Raw genomic sequence first — 21018 nt, 5'->3', positions numbered from 1 at the left:
CAGAAACAGCACCAATGGGGTGAGTGTGTTAGTATGATCCGAGTTCCAAGACACGATGGAAGCAGGTGGGCGGAATGCTGTCGCACGCAGCCCTGCGTGAAGGCCCGTGTCTTGCACTGGGACCAGTGCTGCACAGTCCCCGGAGGGACTCACTGCAGACCTGCTTGTCAGACAAGTGACAGGCACTCAGGATCGTGAGACACATCTGCTGCTGTGCACCTGCGCTCAGCGCGGCACGCAGCGACTGCAGTCCAGTACCTGGCGGGCTGCGCGGGGCTCTTAGCTACAGTGACCCTAGGAAGTCTTGCCTTTACGGGGCGGTTGGCCACAGAGCACGGAGCAGGGAGAGGTTCACTTTAAAAGCAATTGCCAAAGATGGAACATTCATAAGGAGAGAGAAGAAAAGAAGCATTAAGGAAAGCACAGTTTTCAATTCAGACACATGAAATCAAAAAGCATTGTAACCAAATCATTGGCTAATTACTTTGGAAAATTCACAAAAGAACTTGAAAGGCAATTAAAAATGTAGAAAATAAGAGACAGAGAGAACCCAAAGCAAATGGAAAAGGATAGGTTTTTTGAGCTTGGAAAGGATTTAGAATATTTCAAATAAGTGTCTTGGTTAAAAAACACACACACACACACCCCTCCAAGCTTAAAAAAAAAAAGAGGAAATTTTAACCACCAGTAAAGTTGTAGATTAAGCCTGTGTTTTAGAAGGTTTTCTGAGCTATTTTTATAAAGATTCAGGGTCCTCATATACTATATAAGCACGACAAAGCACATTCAGTGAGTCTGACCAGGAAACACTTTTGCTTATATTTACTGTTTTGCTCCCAGGGGTGGTTGCTTCTTATTTCACAACAGCCACCCAGATATTAAAAAAAAAACCCAAAAAACAACAAACCTGACTTGCTAAGAGTTCCTAATGAAAACAAGATGTACTTATCAACAAATACACAAAGAAGTGAAGGAAGGGGAGGCCACTGGCCTAACAGCAGGTTCCCAGGCGTGGGCTGTGACACAAAGGCCTTTTGGGATGTGGATGCCTTGAATGAGATGAACTTCATTTTTTCAGGAAGGGTATGTGTGTGCACGTGTGTGTCTAGGGAGGCACAAATACATTAAAAAAAAACAAAACTAATAAAAGTTTTCCTCCAATGGAAGCAGTGATCTCTGAATGAATTACTTTTGGGAAATTCATTCTGAACACATTGAAACACACTGCTCAAAACCAACTTCCTGGGGTGGGGGAGGGGATAGCTCAGTGGTAGACCATGTGCTTAGCATGCACGAGGCTCTGGGTTCAACACCCAGTACCCCCATTTAAAAAAAAAAAGAACTTCCCACAGTTTGTAAAGTTATCAAACTTCCCATTAATTTTTAAAAAATCATGGTGATTATTCAGAAACAAATCAAGAGAACCCTCTTTGCTTTTTGAGATATGTCCTAAAATATTTATGGATGAAATCATATCTGGGGTTTGCCTGAGAATACCGCAGCAGGAAATGCAAAGTGGAGTGGGGGACAGAAGTTGAGCAAGATGGGTCAAGTTGTTGGCTGCTGAAATGGGGTAATGACATGCGGGCTCATTATATTCAACTGTCTACTCTTGTTTTAAATTTTCCATTGTCAAGAGATTAAAAAAAATGCAGAGGCAAAAAAATTGAACAAAATTCCTCTTCGTGCTTTTCTAGGAGATACAATAGGTCATAATTACAAAGTTCAGAGACACCAAGCAAGGAGAACCCTTAAACACCTGCTACTCTGTGGCTTCTAACCGAACCATCTTCTGATCAATCGCCTCATTTTAATTTAAAAGTCTTTCAATCTTTAAAAAGAAGACCTTACAGCCAAGGCCCAGAGGCCCCCAGGGGGACTTACGTGGCTGCAATGACCACCTCCTCGGTGGTGACCGGCTGGGTGTGGGATCTGTCCTGCAGACGCCGCAGCCTCTGCTCCACGGCCGCATTCCTGGGGCGTCGCTTCGGAACGTTCTTCTCATCAAATGATTTTTCCATTTCCTAAGATGGGAAATGTGGGATCCTTATGAACTGGAGGAGAGCAAACTGGGGCAGCAGAATGTCACTACCTTATTCCCCGCAGGACCTCTAGGAGGGACACACCTGAGAGGCAGCGCCACCATCAGCAGCGCACACACGTGCTGGGTGGCTGGCGGGTGGCCGGTGGGCATGCCGGCCACACAGGAGGAGAGAACCACAGGCGGGCCAGCCAGCAAGAGGTGGGCCCAGGGCCCGGTGCGGGAGGCAGGCTGGCCGTGGGGCCTCCCGCAGGAGGGTGACGGCATTTACACTCACACTTAACAGCGCAGCTTACCCTGAAAAGCAGCCTCTTCGCGGCAACGCTCAGCCTGGCTCGCTCATCGACCTTTTCTTCATCTGTAAAAAGTCACAAATAAAAGCTGAACCTCATGAGAAAATGGAGGGAATGTCTCTGAAAAGTTTCCCAAGGCTGACCTGTAAATCCTCTGAATGTAAGAAGAGATATACTGAAAACTACATACAACTGGCAATATTTCCCCCTTGGTCGGGGAGCTCACTCCTCTGCTCAGTGACAAGGTCCCCATTTCCACCGCAGTTAACCAAACAGAACTCTCGTCCAGACAGTCATCTTCTACGGGAGTATCCAACTTAAGAATAGATACGGTGGAAGTAAGAATAGATTTTACAGAAGGAATATCTCTTCTTTACTGTTAGTCACAGGAAAGTAACAAGAAAAACCTGCTTCTTTGATTCAAATCAGTTATTTTAATATGGTTCCCCTCATGGCGCTCTCTCTCAAAAACAAGGGAAAGCACGTGTGAAAATCTCAGCAAAGTTCTATTATTTTCAGAGGAAGAAAACCTGCAGAAAAGAAAGGGATACATTCCATAACCTCATTCTCTCTGAAAGCAAAAATCTTATTACCTAAATCTAACCTGGGTGAGACAGTCAAGAAGAAAAGGGCAAAGAGCTGCTTACCGTCGGCAGGTGCCATTTCTGGATGCGAAGTAGACCTAGGAAAGACATCAGGGGAAAAACAACAACAATTAGCTGGTGGGAGTGGACAATCCAAGGAAAGCAGCCAATTAAAAGTAAAAATAAAAATGCAATTAAACTCGCTGAAAGAGTATCTTCCTGGTAGCAATTCTGTTGTGAACACACGTGGACAGCTGTTATCAACACCGTGGGGTACGTGTGCACACAGCCCAGCAAAGTGCTCACCTCGTGGAGACACACCAGGACCGAGGACGACTGATTAAACATGACCGATAATTTTTGAGACAAACCCTTTCATGTCTGTACACTAGCATATGGTAAGATAAAAACATTCAACACGCAGGCAGGCATTTATAAAATAAACATAAAACCTCTTAGTTCTTTTCACTGTAAGATCTGGTGGACAGTCAATTTGGAGTCTAGTTTAACAAGGGCATAAAAATTTAAAAACATTCAATGAGCAACATTTCTCACTTCTTATCATCCGAATGCAATTTAAAGCTGTATGCTGTCGTCAGGGTCATGATTCTTTAAAAATACATTTATAGAAACCAAATAAATGGCCCTTATAGCTGAGATGGCAGAATGATGCAGTCATTACTGCATCGCACAAAAACCACCTCAGGACTACCCCTGCGGTAGGAATGCCGGGGGATTTCTGTTCAGCTCCTAGACTAGCGAGCTTCACATACACATGCCTACCTATCCGATTCCTTTCGTTCTGCTGAGGTTACGGGCTGAGTTCTAAATCTCTCAGAAGTCTTTCTACTTTCACCAGGAGAAAAATAGCGTCTTGGTTTCCGGGCCCCTCTCTCCCGTTCCACACTGGTAGGCAAGCCAGCTCCTTCGCTTGGCCTCTCAACCCGTGAGCGGCTTTTAGAACCACAGGGAGAGGGGAGGACAGAAGGGGGGGAGACAGAGAGGGGGGATAAAGCAAAGGTTTATGTATCTCGGGGAGTCAAGGCACAGACACCGCCAAACCCCACCGCGTGCCTCGACCATGCATCTCGGGAGGTGGAACATTCCAGAGACCCAGCACTCGACAGCTCCCCATTAGTAGGCGAAAGCAGAATGGTAGTGGTGGCGCCAGATCCTGGCCAGTCTGCCCTGCACACGTGTGAGCTAAGCCACTAAGACTCAAGGCAGCAGACCACACAGGTTGCGAGGTGAATAACTCTGTCAAGGACGTGCAAGAGCCACATCAGGGATGAGCGAACATCACCTACAGCTCGGGTTTCTCGCTGGCTCGGACTGACTCCAGGAACGCGTTTCGGAGCTGGGCGACAGAGACCTTCGTGTCCAGCAGGCCCATTTCCACCTCAGCCTTGGACCTCTGCAGCTCCGGGTCTCCCCTGGAAGCGGGGTCCCTGCCCTTCAGGGCCTGGAGCTGAGGGGGGCCCGTGTAGTCGGACAGGGAGCGGGTGAGGACCTTGTGCTTCCTGGCAGGTGTGTCCCTTCTGTGACCCGTCACCCTGGCATCTTGGGACACGGCCTCTCTCTGAACATACACCACCATTTCACTCCTGCCCATCCTCTCGGTGGGCTGGTGCTGAGCTGGAGGTGGGCGGGCCAGGCTTTCTGGCTCCTTCTGCGTTTCCATGGTGATGGTACCAATAACAGGCTTACCAGAGTCCTCCGTTCCAGAGGGATCTTCCGGGCTTCTCTCGAGCCCGCGATCCTCTGAAGCCAGAAACGTTTTCCTGCTTTGCTCAAGAGCTTCGGAGAAGAGCAGCTCGTCCTCTGCTTTTGTTTCACAGATATGGAGATCAGGGGTGTCCCGTCTCTCACCTTCTAGAACCTTCGCCGTGGGAGGCATTGTGACAGCGTGGCTGGCTGGCTCCGCCCAGCTACACTCAGATATGTCCTCTGGGGTGTCCGAGGTCACCAGAGTGATGGTGTGGATGGGGTCTGCTGGCTGGACGTAGCCGCGGATGGGCTGTCGGGCAGAGCCGGCCACCCTGCTCGAGACCCTATCAAAGGCGGAGTTTTCTGACTGAAAGGACAGGTAATGGCCTGGGGCGGGCTGATGTCTCCTCTGAGTTAGGGACTCGGAGGCAAGTTCAGGGCTGCTGCGAGCGCTCTCCTCTCTCACCAATTTTTCTCTAACTTTAACTCTTTAAGAAAGAAAAAGGATTTCAGTTGCAAGGTCCAGTAACTGCTTAAGGGGAAGAGAGCATGAGTGTGCAGATCACAGATCACCAGAAGACGGAAAAGCACTTGGGGGTGGTTAGGGTCAGAAACCCACTACTGCTGGTCAAATAGAGGATTCTGAGTTGAGTTTCTAAATGTGCACACATTTGCCATTTGAGTCGTGCCAAACCCACTCTTCCTTCTGTAAGGCTGAGAGGGATCAGATGCTACCCTGGAAGAATGGATGCCTTTTGACTAAATGAATACCCAGAAGCCACAGAAAAATTCATGAGTATGTGCCACCAGTATGCATGAGGGCACACGGAGGCTAGGCTATGAATCAGTAAGCTTCCCACATGTACAGGCCCAGTATAAGGACTGCAGAGGGAGTTTCCAGGCATACATATCTGCCTAGAGACCACATGTAATTTCACTGTCTCCTGGAAATGTCAGAGCATTGGTGATTATTACTGTTTTTTATTAAGCTCAACATACAACACACCATCACCTCTTTTCAAGCACTCAACTAATCACAAGCTTTTTCATGCAAAGCAGACTACATTCATTCATTAAAAAAAAAAAAGCAGAAAACTGTGACCAGTTAAGACATCATTACTTCCAAACAGCTCCAGCGCTAAGAAGAATGTTAGAGAAAAGAGATTTTTTAGAAGAATTAATGCACTGAGTATCTTCTCCCCTCTAGAACTGCTATTAGGCTCTTGGTTTAAAAATAAACAAGATTATACTGTGTAGCACAGGGAAATATACACAAGATCTTGTGGTAGCTCACAGCGAAAAAAAATGTGACAATGAATATATGCATGTTCATGTATGACTGAAAAATTGTGCTCTACACTGGAATTTGACACAACATTGTAAAATGACTATAACTCAATAAAAAATGTTAAAAAAAAAAAAAAGAAAGGGAGGGCTCTGGTTATTTCTAGAGCTCTTCAAATATCTGAGAGCAAAGCTGAAGTCCGTTTTAAAAACTACCGACCTTTTCTTATTACTGCAGAAGCGAAGTAGCCAAGAGCTTTGGCTGTGGGTCCCAGGAGGCCTCTTTTCAAAGACTCAGCCAGTTTGAGCTGTGTGCTCGCAGGTAACCTACCTCCCCAGCTGCTTTACCTTTTAGATGGAAATAATAGTGACAAGATGCAATGTGATATCTGCTAATCACAGGGCTGAGTGCTTAGCACTGAGTAAACATTCAATAGTGCAAACTAGCCTTTGTTTTTACTTTTTAAAAAAAAATATCACGCAGTGAGAAAGGAGAAACCATTCAAGTTGCTTAGGAATGGATTACTAATTGGGGATAATCTTTAAAAAAATAAAGAATGCTTTTGGAGCGGGAAAGTTGATTTCTTGGGGAATGTAAAATCATCGTTTACTTAAGATTAGTCAGCGAAAATAATTGTCACTTTTTGGAAGGGAATACTTCCTTAAATGACAATGTACCCTGCTAAATGTGACATAAACGCCTACGTGTTTTTCCACATCAGATGCAGGATATCAATGTATATTTCATTAAAGAAAAATCAAAGAAGAATTCAGGGGGGAAAAAAGCATCCTGAGTTGTTATGTCTCCCTGAGACCAGCCAATGTTGGAGGTTGTCATATTTATAAGCTTTGCTAATCAAAAGGCGACTGAAATGTGGTTCAAGTTCTCCTGTGGAATGTGTCCTTCTAATCAGAGACAATCTGAATGTTGTCCTCCGCCAAGAACAAAGTGACTGTTACGAACTCAATAGATGGGTGCTTTGTCCTGCCAGTGACTTGCTCATTCTTACTCCTCCTGCCTTGCCCTGCCCCCAACCCTAAAAATGAAATGACAGGCGTTTTTGTCTGCGTGTAAAACCACATGCTCTGAATGTAACAGTGGAAAATTAACTACTGGTTGAGAGGCAGGCAACATGGAAAGAAAGAGGCTAGAAGTGCTGGGCGGGGTGCTGCTGACAAGATGGGACACTAGCTGGTTAGCCTGACTCTGGAGCGCAGCCAAGAGATACCGGTTATGCCCTCACTACTGCCCCCTCCTAGCAGGAGGTGAGAGGTGAGAAAGGAGAAAAGCAAGGGGTCTGGTCAAATGATTTTAAAAAAAGAGAAGCAAAGGGAAATACTATTAGCAAGGATTAGGGCAATTAAGGAGAAAAGCAAATGCTAGGAAAGTAACTGCCAGCAGCCCCTTTTGAACACATGACTTTGAAGTTACTGCCACTAAAAAGAAGGCAAAGGAGGGTTAGTGTTGGTGACGTGCAGGACGGGAGATGCACTCAGTAAACGCAAGCCCAGAGCTGCAGCTCGGGGGGGTACCTGGAAGGCCAGTTGATAAGTGAAGGTGTGTCCCCTTCGGAATCTTTCTGGAGAAACCACTCATGCTTGGGTTTCCCGGTACTATCGTGTACAAAAAAAACAAAACTTTAGGTGACGTCTGTCATAATGTTAACACAGAATTATTATCACTGAAAACCCTCAAGGCTGAGTTTTGTTGAGTAAAGAATAATCCTGGCTTTGGAAAAATGTTGAAATATATTTTGTCATGGGATTGATAATCATTTCATGGAATTTCCAGGGTGTTTAGTTTGCTACTGAAATCAAGAGGTAGAATAAATATATCTAAAGCCACCAAATAAAGTGTTTTTTGGGTAATTTGAAAGAATCAGGAGCCTGTTATGGTCACACTCAGCCCACAAATATCAGACAATTCTCTTGGAAGAAGTTGGATAAAAAATATAAATTAATGTATCATCTCTAAGTTCTGTTAAGGTACACTGGTAAATAGCCAAATATAAAAATAGTGTCCATTTATCCTTTCCCACCTCCTTTCCCCACTGGTAACCTTAAGTTTGGTTTCTATGTCTGTGAGTCTGTTTCTGTTTTGTAAATAAGTTCATTGTGTCTTTTTTCTTTTAGATAGGGATAAATTGCATGTTTGAGACTTGCAGATACTAACTACTATATATAAAATAGACAAACAGCAAGTTTCTTCTGTAGAGCACAGGGAACTATATTCAATATCTTACAGTAATCTAGAATGAAAAAGAATATGAAAACGAATATACGTATGTATATGTATGACTAAAACATTATGCTGTACACCAGAAATCAACACAACATTGTAAACTGACTAGACTTCAATAAAAAAAAGGATGCAAAAAAAAAATAGTGTTCATGCAAAACAATACATATCAAATAAAGGTAATAAAAAGAAATTCAATAAGATCATCTCTTTAATTGCTATTATACATTTTCCTTCTCTATCACTGAATAATGCAGCCAACATAACAGTTATCAAAGACTAATTCAAGTCCATTCAGTGAATGTTTATTGAGTTATAACTATGTACAAAGCACAGAGCTGAGCTCTGAGAAGGAGCAAAGGTGAATCAGGCATCATGCCGGTCGTTAAAAACCTTACACGACGCTAGGCAAGATAATACACGATTTACACATTGATTCCTCAATGAGCAAAGGTCGAATGTGACAGAGCAATAACGCCAGGCTGAAGATACTTTAGAAAGAAACCACAGGCAAGGAGAACCTTGCGATAACTATGTAAAGCAAGGTATGGGCAGAAAGCTCAAACTACCGCCCTCGTACGATGCAGAAAGAAAATGGGGAAATTCTACATGCTCCTTAAAATGTTTACCAGCTCAAAACTGCACCAAGCTACCCGTAAGAGTTCCTCACTACCAGGCTGGAAACACATTTCAGATCAAAGTAATCTCCAAAAGAGTGGAATAATAATTATAGTCAAATTATCTTAATTTTCTAAAGTCATTTTAATTTGAGTTTTGATTCAAGCTAAGAGGCAAGAAGAGCCTGTCGGTCACCACCAGTGTACATCTTACTGTGACCACCAGAATCTGCTGTAATTAGGCCTGGACTTCTGTTTCTCTAGTCTTCCCACACCCAAACCTCTCTCCACTGTTACAGCTAGTTGGCCCGTGGTAGATAAAAACTTTGGCTGTCTGGGAAGCCATTTTATTTCCAACTATCCAGGGTTTAACTTTTCGACATTTACTTAAACACAGGAATCGGCACATCCTCTGCAGCTAAGAAAGGAAGCAATGGATGTGGCTCAGGATATAGGGGGAGAAAAGAGAGAATGGATGCTTGCTTTTGAAAACCATCAGTTAATATAACTCACATGCCTACATCAGAGTTATTTCAAGGTTCAGATGCATTTTGTATGACAGACTGCTTTGTGAACTGTGACATATGCTGTACAACTTTCTGAATATGACCTTCATTGATCAGAATAAACCTTGGTCATTATCACCGTAAACAATTATTAGGCCAGTTATAAGATAAATAAGGACTGGGATGTCACGTACAACATGGTAAATATAATTAACACTGCTCTACATTGTATATGAAAGGTGAGAGAGTCAATCCTAAGAGTGCTCATCACGAGGTTAAAATATTTGTCTTCTGTTTCTTTGATTTTGTATCTATGAGATGGTGGATGTTCACGAAACTTATTGTGGTCATTGTTTCACGATGTATATAAGTCACATCATCATGCTGGCCACCTGAAATTCACACAGCCTGAATGTCAATTGCATCTCAATAAAAGTGGAAGAAAAAATAAAAAAAAAGAGGGTTTGTCTTCACTCAATTTAAAGCAGGAGGGATTCAGAACAGTATTTCTCAAAGTAAGGTTTTCAAGACCCTGGAGATTGGCTAAGGCACTTATGGGGTGAAGTTTTCTGCCATCAAATTCAGAAAAAAGTGAGGGAGGGTGGGGAGAGATCTAAACTGAACTGAATATTTACTGCCCACAAGGCTGTCTGCGCTCCGTCATGGAGTGTGGTTGCTCTTGGCCTTTCTCTTTCTCACCCACAGGAGCACTTGACACATGGTCCCTCCCTTCACCTGCCTTCTACTTCACTCCTCACCTGCCTTGTGGATTCCGCCTCACCGCCCGCACCTCTAGGCTCAGGGGGCCTTGCGGCTCTGTCCCCCCGCCCCCCACCCCAACAGTCCAGGCCGTGGTGACCGCATCCAGCTTTCACTTCCAGGCTGGCCAGCCTCCAATGTTCCTCCCCACTCCCATCTCCCCCGTGAATTCAGTCTCTTGGATTCAGCTGGCTACTCAACAGCCATCTTCATTCTCACGTGTCCAAAACATGAACTCTTGGTTTCTCTCCAAACCCAAATGGTGCTGGGGTCTTCCCTGTTTCAGCAAATGGCAATGCCCCACTCTGAGCCTCCCTGGCCGGAACACGCAGACTCACCTTTGACTCTTCTGTTTCCCTCTTACTTCACATCTAAGTTGTCAGCAAATCCTATTGGTCACCTTCAGAAGATAACCTCTTGTCACTGCCTCTGCAGCCATGAAGCTAGTTCAAGCCACCACCCTCTCTCACCTTGGTGACTGCGAGGACCTCTTAACTACTGTTTTCATGCTTGCCCGCCTACAGGCTTAGCTGCCAGAGTAATTACCCTAAAATGGAAGGCAGATTGGGCATTCATTCCTTCGAACCCCTTATAGGGCTCCACACATCACCTAGAGTGAAACCCAAACCCTCCTGGAGGGCTACAGGCCCTCCTTGACCTGCCCACCCCAACCCACCCATCTCACCATGTCACCCCATCACTCCCCCACGCCAGGCTCCTGCCCCATTGGTGACTGGAGGTCTCCTCAAACACTCCGCACATGGTGCGCACTCAGGCCCTGGCAGGGGCTGCTTCTGCCCGGACCCACCCACCCAACCCCACAGCGGCCTGGCCTGCAGCCTCTTTACGTAGGTCTCTGCTCAGCTATCATCAGAGGCTTTCCTAACCTTAGCTGGACATCAAATAGCAACCCCCCATGTCTTCTTCTGATTAAATGCATGCCTCGGCTCCCCAAAATGGTGAACTCTGAAGCACAGAATTATGGAACATGGGAGTTCAGGATCAGAGAGTTCCACCACAGAGCACAGTCTGCTTATGATACTGCAGGGGGCTCGGGGGATGCCCAGTCTCCAAGGAAAAGATACATCATTCATGAAAGTACATATTTGATTTCTGGGGCTCACTGGGCATTGTTCTGAAGATGTAATAACAGCAGGTGAATGTTTTAAAATATGAAAAAAAAAAAGCACATCTGGATGGTGGCCTTGAGTTCCTTCCTCTCTCTTGTTTTTAAGAGGGTAGGTAATTAGGTTTATTTATTTATTTTTTAATGGAGGCACTGGGGTTTGAACCCGGGACCCTGTGAATGCTAAGTACATGCTCTATGACTGAGCTCTACCGTCCCCCGCTCTCTATTTTTTAAGCCTTGCATAGATCCTGTTATTTTATGTAGTGTCCCTTAATGCTAATGTTATGCCTAACTATCTTTTCAATAATGAAGGCTTGGTTAAAAATGTGAACAGCGGGAGGATTCGTTTCATATGAACATAATGAGTTGAACATACGATAACCAGGCCACGAGAGCTAAGGGAGGTCCTTGCAAACGAAGTTAATTATCAGCATGGGGGCCGGAGAGCACAGCGGTGATAGAAACCTTGTCTCTCTTGACGGGGTTAACAGTTACACATTTCCCCAAACTCGCCAACTGGCAGCCTTAAAATACTATGTGCATTTGGATGTCAACGATACCTCAATTTAAAAGTATATCACTGTTGGATGAGACAGTGATGCTGTCTTGAGTAATCAAAAGGTAGACGTAGAGTCTCCTCTGAGCAGAAGCAAGATAAACGTGAGCTAATCAATCTCTTCTGGGCTCCCTCAGAGCCAACCTCAGTACCAAAGACCTAAATGCTGCCATCTTGGCTGAAAAAGAGTGAGGATGGAAGGCGTGTGCAGAAGGACGGAGCTGTCGGAGGGAAGGGCCAGAGTCTGGGGAAGGGGCTGCAGTGGCTGGCCTTAAAAGGGGATGGAGTTTCCTGTTCCCACCTGGATTTGGGTTTCCATGTCTCCTGCTTGGATTCTAACGAAGTAACATAACCAAGTAATGCCTTAGTCGTGACCAAGCCTAGAACCAGCTTTTCAGGGCTGGAGACCGAGCTCACAAGGCCCCAAGGCAGCCAGTGGCTTTATTTTGCTCACTTACCACGATCCCCACTCGTAGCTGAACGGCATTTGTGAGCACACGGACTAAGCCAGCTACAAGAGTTCCAGCCCCGGACAAAGCGGAAGAAGCCTTGCTGTACAAACAGGTTCTGCTGCTTGGGGTCACTGGTCCCCATTTAGACAAAGGCTGCATAGCAGAAGGAAAATGATCATCCCTGAGCCTGCTGCTTAGTTCAGGGACATTTTCTTCCCAGCGTGACTTTCTTGATGAAAGAAATGACCCCTGACTCCCATTCCTGTGCAAGTCCCTTAGAGGTTGGTGGGTGCAGACTGGCTATCTCAGATGGCACTGTTCTAGCTTCTAGAGCTTTACGAAGACACAGGAAACAGCAGAACATTCATTCAGGAACGACCTGAGTCCCTCAGGATATGCTAGGTGCCGGGCAGTGGCAGGGAAGGAGGCAGGGAAATGACCAAGACAAGGTACCGACCCTACCTGTGAGGCTTCTGCTAAAGTAATGCTGTCACTGAGATCATCCTTACCAATCTCATGCCTTGGCTTACTACCAAATTCATGGCGCCATGTCTGGGGGGAAGCTGACAAAATTGCTAAAACCCCTTTTTAGGCGTGTCTGCTTTGCTGCAGGAGCTGGGCATTTAAATGTCCTTTCACCTGAGACATGAGGTGCAGGTGGAGCTGCCTTTGTGTTTCTATTAAGACAGGGAGAAGCATCCGTGCAAACTTGCAAAGGTCAGCAAAGCAGGGCAGATGGGAAGGTGGGCTCTCTGAATGTGCTCTCCTTGGCCAACAGCCCGATTAGAATGAACTACCCAGATGTGCTGACCACTGGAGAACACAGGTGAACCAGCGTTACCTGTGCTATGAACCGTTCACCTTCATTACTGGACTGGCCCTTTTGGCAGTCACATAAAGAGCTTACTGTCAACTAAAGCTCCTAGGTCTGTTTCCCATGAACTGCTGTCAAATCAGGTTTCCCCAACCCTGAACTTATACAATGATTTTTTTTCCCCTTCTAAATACAGGGCTTTATTAAATTTCATCTTGTTAGTTTCCAACCATTGTTCCAAGTACACGTGCTCTCTTGTGTCCATGCTCCTGGTCTCTCTTCTTTGCTCTCTCCCCCTCCCTCCCTGCCCTCTCTTGTTCTACCATCAAATTCATTTACAATCCCTCCTCCAGAAATCCCATCACCTGATCATTGCTGTCTCTCAGATCATCTAAAGAAATGCCAAATAGGATGGAATGAATGACAAGCCCCAACATGGAACCAGAGGCCTCAGCATCTCACATCTTCAGCCACATCTTTCATGATCTCCCTGATCGGAGTCAACTCTCCTTCAGAAGAAACCCTCCAGGGCGCTCTTTCTAAAGGACATACCCAATCATCCATGCTTTGAAATCCTTCAGGCACTTCCCAAATGCCCTGTCGTAGGGGAGCTCCATGGTGGGTCCCCCACCCAGCTCTCCCCACATCCCATCCCCTCCTTCTATGTCAACACTGGAAGTCTGTGCCTTTTCGCCTGGAGTAGCCTCCCCTCCATGTCTGGCAAACTCACCACATCCTTAAGGACTTGGTCCAACTATGACCACCTCTTCAAGGTGGGAAGAATTCATACCCCATCTTGGTGTTTCCACAGCACCCAATCTGAGCTTCTATAACCTTATTTACCCCGACTGTGTTATTGCTATTTCTCATACTCAAAAAAAAAAAAAAAATGCACCCACCCTGGAACACAGTGCCTGGCATGATACAGTTTTTTTTTTTTTTTGAATGAAGGTCTAAACTACCTCAGCGCTGAAATGAACCTGTAAACAGAGACCTCTGAGGGATGCATAGATGGACGGATGCCTACTGAGTCTGAGTCCTCCCAGACGACAAGTTTTCATTTTGTTTATGATGATGAGGTTTTTAAATATTTTATGTGAATCACAGCAACTGTTTCTATAACACCCCTGATCATATTTCCTGAAGTTTCTGACCTTCAAAGGGCAAACCCAGCAAACTCTCCTTTCCACTATGATCGAAAATGGAACTGACATGAAGAACAGAAACGGCATGTCATGGAAAGAACTCTGATGGGTTCAGGGACCTTGAGGGACCGACCAGGTGGATGATGGATGTGGACGCAGCTATATGGTCTTAATTCAGTTACTTAAGTTCTTCCATCCTTAGGGTTTTTTTCCCATGTATAAAAGATTTTAAAATTATTCTCCAGGGTTACTTCTGGTTCTAAGACTTTAAAATTATTTAACATAGAGTATCTATTTTGAGGGGTCCTGAGGTAAGCCAACTCTCCCTAGGGTGGAGGCTACAGAGTTACTGTGGACCTCGAGTATAACAGAATTTCTTATGATGCGGACCTCGAGTGAAAGAGAACTTTCTTATGATGCAGCAACTGACTGGCAGAGAATTACATCACCAGGAAATAAGAACTCCCCCTAAGCTGTCACAGAGGACAGGAGCCGCTCCGGGTTTGTATTCCTCAGTATATAATGACAGGCTTTAACTCCCTATAACCCCTAAGAGTTAACAGACTACAAAGTCCTTCCTGCCACCAAAGCGAAGTCAAATCCAGCACAGTAAAATCAGTTTCACCCTGTGGGTGTCCGGCTCAATTATATAACCGCTCCTAATTATAAAACATTATTCAGCTTAAGAAGAACGGCTATTAACTTCAGCAATCTCATTAGAATTAACAGTTGATTTGCTGACAGCTGCTTGTTGGGAGAAACCACTAAGGATTGCTTTGTACACGCGCAGGGTGAATGACTGACTGAGCAAAGGCACACGCACGGGATAAAAGTTTACACTGAAAAGTTGGCAGACGTTTGACTTTTTAGGACATCCCAGCTAGTGTTTTGGGTGACACAGCCTTATTCCACTCAATGGACAGAACTCGATACTTGCTGCTGAAAACAGAATAAAACGGGGAAAACAAAATGGGACTGAATTAACCATACATTAAAAGCCCAAAGCTGGTCGAGCAGGGCAAGGAGTGATGTCTGGGGTCACAGGGGCTGAAAGGTGAAAGTGATTTGGTGCCAGTGAGAGAAGAGATGGGTGAGAAGCACCCAGCGGTCTCTTTAGAGAGGACATCGTGAGATGTGTTCCCATGAGAGTCTGCCAGACGTGGAGTGTGTGTTGGGAACCTTCCTGCTGTGGGAGAGACAGGAGCTGACACAGGAATGCGGACGATCAAGAGGCAGTTACCCTCCTCATCATCTCTCTAATTAAAACATTGAGCTTGAGGCTCTAGAGATGGATTTTAGAAGCAAACTTCTCACTGGGAGATGAGCAAACAATGGGAAATAAAGAATGAGACTGGAGCATAACCCCCCTTCCTTCCTAGTTGGCAGGAGTCTGCACATCACGGTGCTGCGGGGATGGTTCGTCCTGGAGGGTGCCCTGGTCTACCTTCCTGAGCTGATGCAGGGCTCTCGGTGCAGGGGGAGCCCCACCCAAAGCATCACTGACCAATGGCAGCTGCCCCGGCCGAACGTCAGGAACAGATCTGCGTGAATGGAACCAACACCATCATTTCCTGGCCACAAATGATACAATTTGCTACGTGGGAGGAGGCATGGTGGGGATGGCAGTAGAGAAATAAAAACAAACAGACGAACGAATAAACAAGCAAGCAAATGAAGGTTTTCTAGCAAGGATCACCACTAGGAAATTAGGGGTGACTGTTCTTGACAACCGTGGAGGGAGTTAAAGTGGATGTGGCTATGGGTGGTGAACGTGTCTCTCCACTCACAGAAGTAACCAAGATGGTGCATTTTTTTGTTGTTGTTTTTGGTATTAAGGGAGGCACCAAGTAGCACATTCAACAAGAGCCTTGAATTTAGGATTTCTAATAGAGCTCAGATTTCAAAATTTTTGAATAATAATACATGGGCCCCCAATCCCTTTGAATTTTATTCTAAAATTTACAGCGGCCGAATTAGCAAAGAATGGTTCATACCAGTAACACCACCTCTTCAGAAAACACAATTTCTGAAATTCCAAATTTACAGGGGATTTGGCAGAATGGGGGAATGGTGGCTGAGAGGTGCTTTAGGCTCTATTTTGTTACTGGGTATATTCTTTTTTTTTTTTAATTGAAAAAAAATTTTTTTGGGGGGCGTAATTAGGTTTATTTATTTTTCAGTTGAGGTACTGGGGATGGAACCCAGGACCTCGTGCATGCTAAGCAGGTGCTCTACCACTGAGCTATCCCCTCCCCTACTAGGTATATTCTTATTTAGCTACAGAGCAATAGGCTCACCTGAATTCTCAAACAACAGGATTTCTGAACTAAAGACCCTGTAACTAACATACATACATAACATATACATACATATCTTCTTTATCATATAAACTGATTATTACATAATTCTAAATTAAGTTTATTATCCAGCTAAATATTGCCCTAAGGACTGTTACTGAGCTTATAATGCTTAAAAACAGCCTGGTACAATGTTAGAACCCATGACTGTTTAGTGTGCACATATATTTCTGCATTAGCATATACCAGAACAAACAAAAACTGCACTTGGATATCTGACTCACATCTGAAGTTTTAGGACACCAAAGGCAGTCTCTTGATGTTCTATTCATGAGAGTGATGCATTCATATTTAATTAATGAAACAAAAACAGCCTCTCTCTAGTGCGCACAAAATGAAATGATGAAATGAGAATGATTTAATTCAGAGAGGAAGAGCCAAAACCCCCGGCAGCGCGAGGGCATGAACACAAAGGGAAATGGTGAGAATATTCCATTTCAGGGACAGAGCAGATGCACAGGTAAAGGTGGTACTAAATCGTTTTGTTATTTGTAGATGCTTTGGGGGGGGGTCCCTCCTTCACCTTCTAAACTTTCCGGTTACTTATTTCCATACCAGATGACATCTTATTTTCCCTAATGGTTCCTGGGTCACTGAGGTTTCTTTAGCTACTGTTTTTGGTTCACAAAGTATTTTCTTGTCTTTCTTCTCCCCACATGGAAGTCAGACAACCTTCTGACACCTGAATTTCCTGGCTCTAGAGAAAGGACAACTAGCAGGATGTGAATCCATTTAAGTCTATCTTTATAAGCTGAACAAATGGAGTTGTTGCAAAATAAGTCCCAACGCTATTTTAATGTCACACCTGACACACATTATTTTACATCCTTTTAATGTAAATATATCTCAGGTATTTTCCATATATATGTACACACACACACACACACACATATATATATACACACACACAATTACTTATGTTTCTTTGCCTGTAAATCATAGAATTGTACACCTTGAGTGGCTTCAAAACATTAAATTATATGCCTCCTTAAGAACTCCTCTATGATTTCCGAATTCTTTTAAGTCTTTCTTCCATGAAATGAAGGCACTATGAGGTTAAGGCTAGGCTTATGAAAATGTCTAAGGTGATATGCCTCTTCAAATAACCTAGAAAGAAATGGGTTCCTAAGCTTACAAGTTATATTTTTGAATATTGAGATTGAAACTCACACAAAGCTCTGAAGTATCCTATCATTTTACCTGGACTATCTCAAGAAAGTTTCAATTATTATTACAACTGCTTCAAAATCTCATTAAGAATCTATTATCCATGATCAAGATGATTAGCCAAGACCCCATAAGAACAGTTTTCGTGATATGGCAATCAGAAATTGGATTCCTTATTATTTCTCAACCCATGTAACTGTCAGGCTCTAATTTTCTCTCTAAATTGTAATGGTAGGTTTCTTTGTCCTGCTCACATAGCACGTGAAGAGTTTGCTTTGATAGAGAGAAACTAACCCAAGAACACTGTTTTTTACTGTGAAATGCAAATTTCCCAAACGACAGACTTCTGTTTCAAAATATAAGACAACGGGTCCCTACATTTCAAGCAGTTAAGTGCAAAGGCTGAACAAAGACCTTCACAGTACAATCTCAGCACCCATATCCTTTCATTCTCTTAGAAGCTAACATCTCTAAATATTTTAGTGTGGAAGCAAGCGGTGACAGGTTTTCAGGTCAATAAACTCCAATAACTAAAAGGATCTGTTCTAGATGTGTTACTGCCACGTGAAGATGACCGTATCTTCTGCTCTGTCCCCGGGTGCAATAAACAGGAATATTTTTCAACACCTTTCTCTGTCCCGGATAAATTTGCTTGATCTCAGGTTCTCATCCCTCCTCAATCCACCTGCGAAACTAATGCTCGTTTGAACTGAAACATGCACTTAGGAATCTGCCTAGAGGATTACCCTAAACCATAAAGTAGGCTGTTTCAGTAAATTGCATTTTAAATCTGGTTATCATACCTATTAGATTTGAATATCTAAATTTAACTGAAGTTTAAGTTAAATTTAGGTATTCAAATCAAATTCAAATTTATATTTAAATTAGATTTAAATATTTAAATTAGATTTAAATTAAGATGTTTAAACTGAGGAAAAAACACATACTCTCTTCTGGCATCTGACTTTCTGATTTTACCCCTTTTCTGGTTCTCCATAGGTTGATCCTATGACACAGGGATTTCTCCTACTGGCTAGGATTTTCAGCCAGGTGCTCTTAAACACAGCAGTTTTCTAAGCGTGTCAATATACATACATAACTATATGCTGCAGTTAAATTCGGCATACACTGCAGTCAGTCTTCACACCCTAAACTGAGACTCACTGGACAGTGTCAGTAATGTCCTTCTGTTTTGTGCTTTTTAAATGACAGCAACAAAAACAACCACCCCAAAGTCTTGGGTATGATCACAGAGAAACAAAGAAAAAGACGGTTGGTAAAGGCAGCTGAGAACCACAGTCAGAAGAAGGGTACTGAAGTGAGGCTTCCATGAAGGCGTGTCCCCGTGACACCCGTTCAGTTTATTCTTTAAAAAAAGAACATATCGAAAGAAAGAAGGAAAGAAAGAGAAAGAAAAGAAAGAAAGAATGAAAAGAAAGAACGGAAGGACGGACAAATGAACGCAAGGCTCCCTGCTTCCACAGAACCTGTTTTGACAGAATGGAAATTAAGAAATCATGTATCATGTTATTTCTGCGGTGAGCGCAGACCTCCAGGGAATGCCAAGGACCCCGGATCACAGACACGGCAGTGTGGCAGAGGCGACGCGGGCATCTGCGGGTCAGCGGGGATCTGTGCAGGAGGAAGGCGGGCTTACCTGGGTCGAGCCTCGGCAGGGAGCGGCAGGTCACCAGTGGAGGGGCTGGGGGAGGCCGGCTGCCCTGGCGATGGGATGGGCACGCTGTGCATTTGCTTTGGGGACCTTGGCACTTCGCTGAGGGCACTGTCTCGCCCAGGGAATGAGAAGGATGAGGAGCTCTCCCCCGGGGGAAGCAGGTCTCGGGCCGGCCCAGCGGCACTGGGCTCTTGACCTCGTCTTTGGTTTTCTACATTGAGCAGCACCTCTGTGTCGGAAACCCCATCACCCCGGTGGAGGGCATAGTCCTTGGACTCGGCTACACCGGTCCTGAGCCCTGGGATCTCAGTCCTGGAGTAGGAAGAGCCCAAATCTTTGCTTGACTCGGCCGATCGGTCACTTTTTCCTCCCCTTTTCTCAATGGCCTCGGGGTCCTTCCTGGCCTTGGTGTACCGGGATGGAGGCTTGGCGTCCACCTCTGGGTCCAGAGTGAGCCCATACTTCTCTGCCAGCTGCCGCCTCCTCTCTGCTTTGTACCTTGCGATTCGTTCAGCTTTGGATTCAAGGCTCTGGGTGTCCATGATCCCTGAACCACAGGGGGCGTCGCCATGGACGCCCGGGGGGTCCAGGGCGTGTTTGGATCGAGTCTGCTTTTCTAACGAAGAATCTGAAGTTTCTTCCTCTTCATTTGATCGGCCTACAAGGAATCACAGAAGTCAAACATGCAGATTTCAAGCAAAGACATATATGTAGTATATTCTATTCTGCACACCATGGGCGGTGAGTGGCCCACGCCTCATCCGGCAGAGCTGATTTACCCAGGGTGCTGCAGTGAAACACGGGAAGGCAGTGATGCTCACATCAAGTGTGGCCTCACATAAAGCTCAATCCCGACAGCCCTCAGTCTTGCTCAGGACCACTTCCCCTTGTTTATTTACTGTTTTTTGCTTTCGTGTTTTAATGTTTCACGTGTGAGGCCAGAGGACGGGTTCAGAGTCCTCTAAAAGAGATAACAGATATTTGAACTGCTACAATCTGACAAATGACAGATTGCGGTTTCCTGGGATCTGATAGTAACCATAACAATAATGGCTCATGTCAATTTCCACCAGGCAGCAGCTGGGTTTTTTGTTTTTTACCAGAAGTGGCTTTTTCTGATTATACTACCCACGCTTGATGTAGAAAATGTCTACAATGAAAGCAAGGAAGGTTAACCCTCAAATCACCAATAATCACAAATAGATAATAGCCAGTAATAAATAAACTGATAATTTGCTAAACTTTTCTATAGTCCTTCTAGTCTTTTATATAAATGATTTCTTTTTTTCTGTATAAAACACTTCATGTTTGACATAGCATGAATATTCTATAGAAAGCATTTTCCTAAATCTGGAAATCTTATTTTGAAGACATCATTGTTTTAAGGCTTCATAATATTCCATCCAGCAGGCATTCTATAATTAATTTAACTCTTCTTGTATTTCTGGGCATTTAAGTTGCTTCTGACTTTTAATCAGTCTGATTTGCTACTTACAATAGACAGAAGCGTGAAAGTAGAATTGCTTTATCAATAGATGTATCATTTTAAGACACCAGACTATCAAATTAATTTCTATAAAGTCTGCATCAATTTACACTTGAATCTGCAATGTATGTTCTCTCACAAACACTGAGTATTAATTTTAAAATTTGCCTTTCTTACTAGAAAAAGGGAATGTGCATTTCTCAACTT

At 44.3% G+C, this 21018-nt stretch overlaps 1 protein-coding gene across 19 annotated transcripts in view; it reads right to left on the bottom strand.

Annotated features, from left to right (window-relative positions):
* SVIL (supervillin) overlaps nucleotides 1-21018 on the bottom strand; it is a 215156-nt gene that overhangs the window by 56297 nt on the left and 137841 nt on the right. For 12 of the 19 annotated variants that reach the window (XM_031444939.2, XM_031444940.2, XM_031444941.2 and 9 more), the window contains 8 exons: nucleotides 19308-19983; nucleotides 7443-7523; nucleotides 4226-5113; nucleotides 3702-3872; nucleotides 2982-3016; nucleotides 2338-2399; nucleotides 1885-2024; nucleotides 259-354 (listed from right to left, as the gene is read on the bottom strand). In XM_031444939.2, the coding sequence (XP_031300799.2) occupies nucleotides 259-354; nucleotides 1885-2024; nucleotides 2338-2399; nucleotides 2982-3016; nucleotides 3702-3872; nucleotides 4226-5113; nucleotides 7443-7523; nucleotides 19308-19983 (2149 nt within the window). The remainder of the gene's footprint in view (nucleotides 1-258; nucleotides 355-1884; nucleotides 2025-2337; nucleotides 2400-2981; nucleotides 3017-3701; nucleotides 3873-4225; nucleotides 5114-7442; nucleotides 7524-19307; nucleotides 19984-21018) is intronic. The other 7 variants (XM_064479448.1, XM_064479452.1, XM_064479454.1 and 4 more) reach the window with 5 other exon arrangements.

This window comes from Camelus dromedarius, chromosome 26, assembly GCF_036321535.1.
Source record: "Camelus dromedarius isolate mCamDro1 chromosome 26, mCamDro1.pat, whole genome shotgun sequence".
Taxonomy (NCBI): Eukaryota; Metazoa; Chordata; class Mammalia; order Artiodactyla; family Camelidae; genus Camelus; species Camelus dromedarius.
This window is presented reverse-complemented; position numbering and strand designations above follow the sequence as displayed.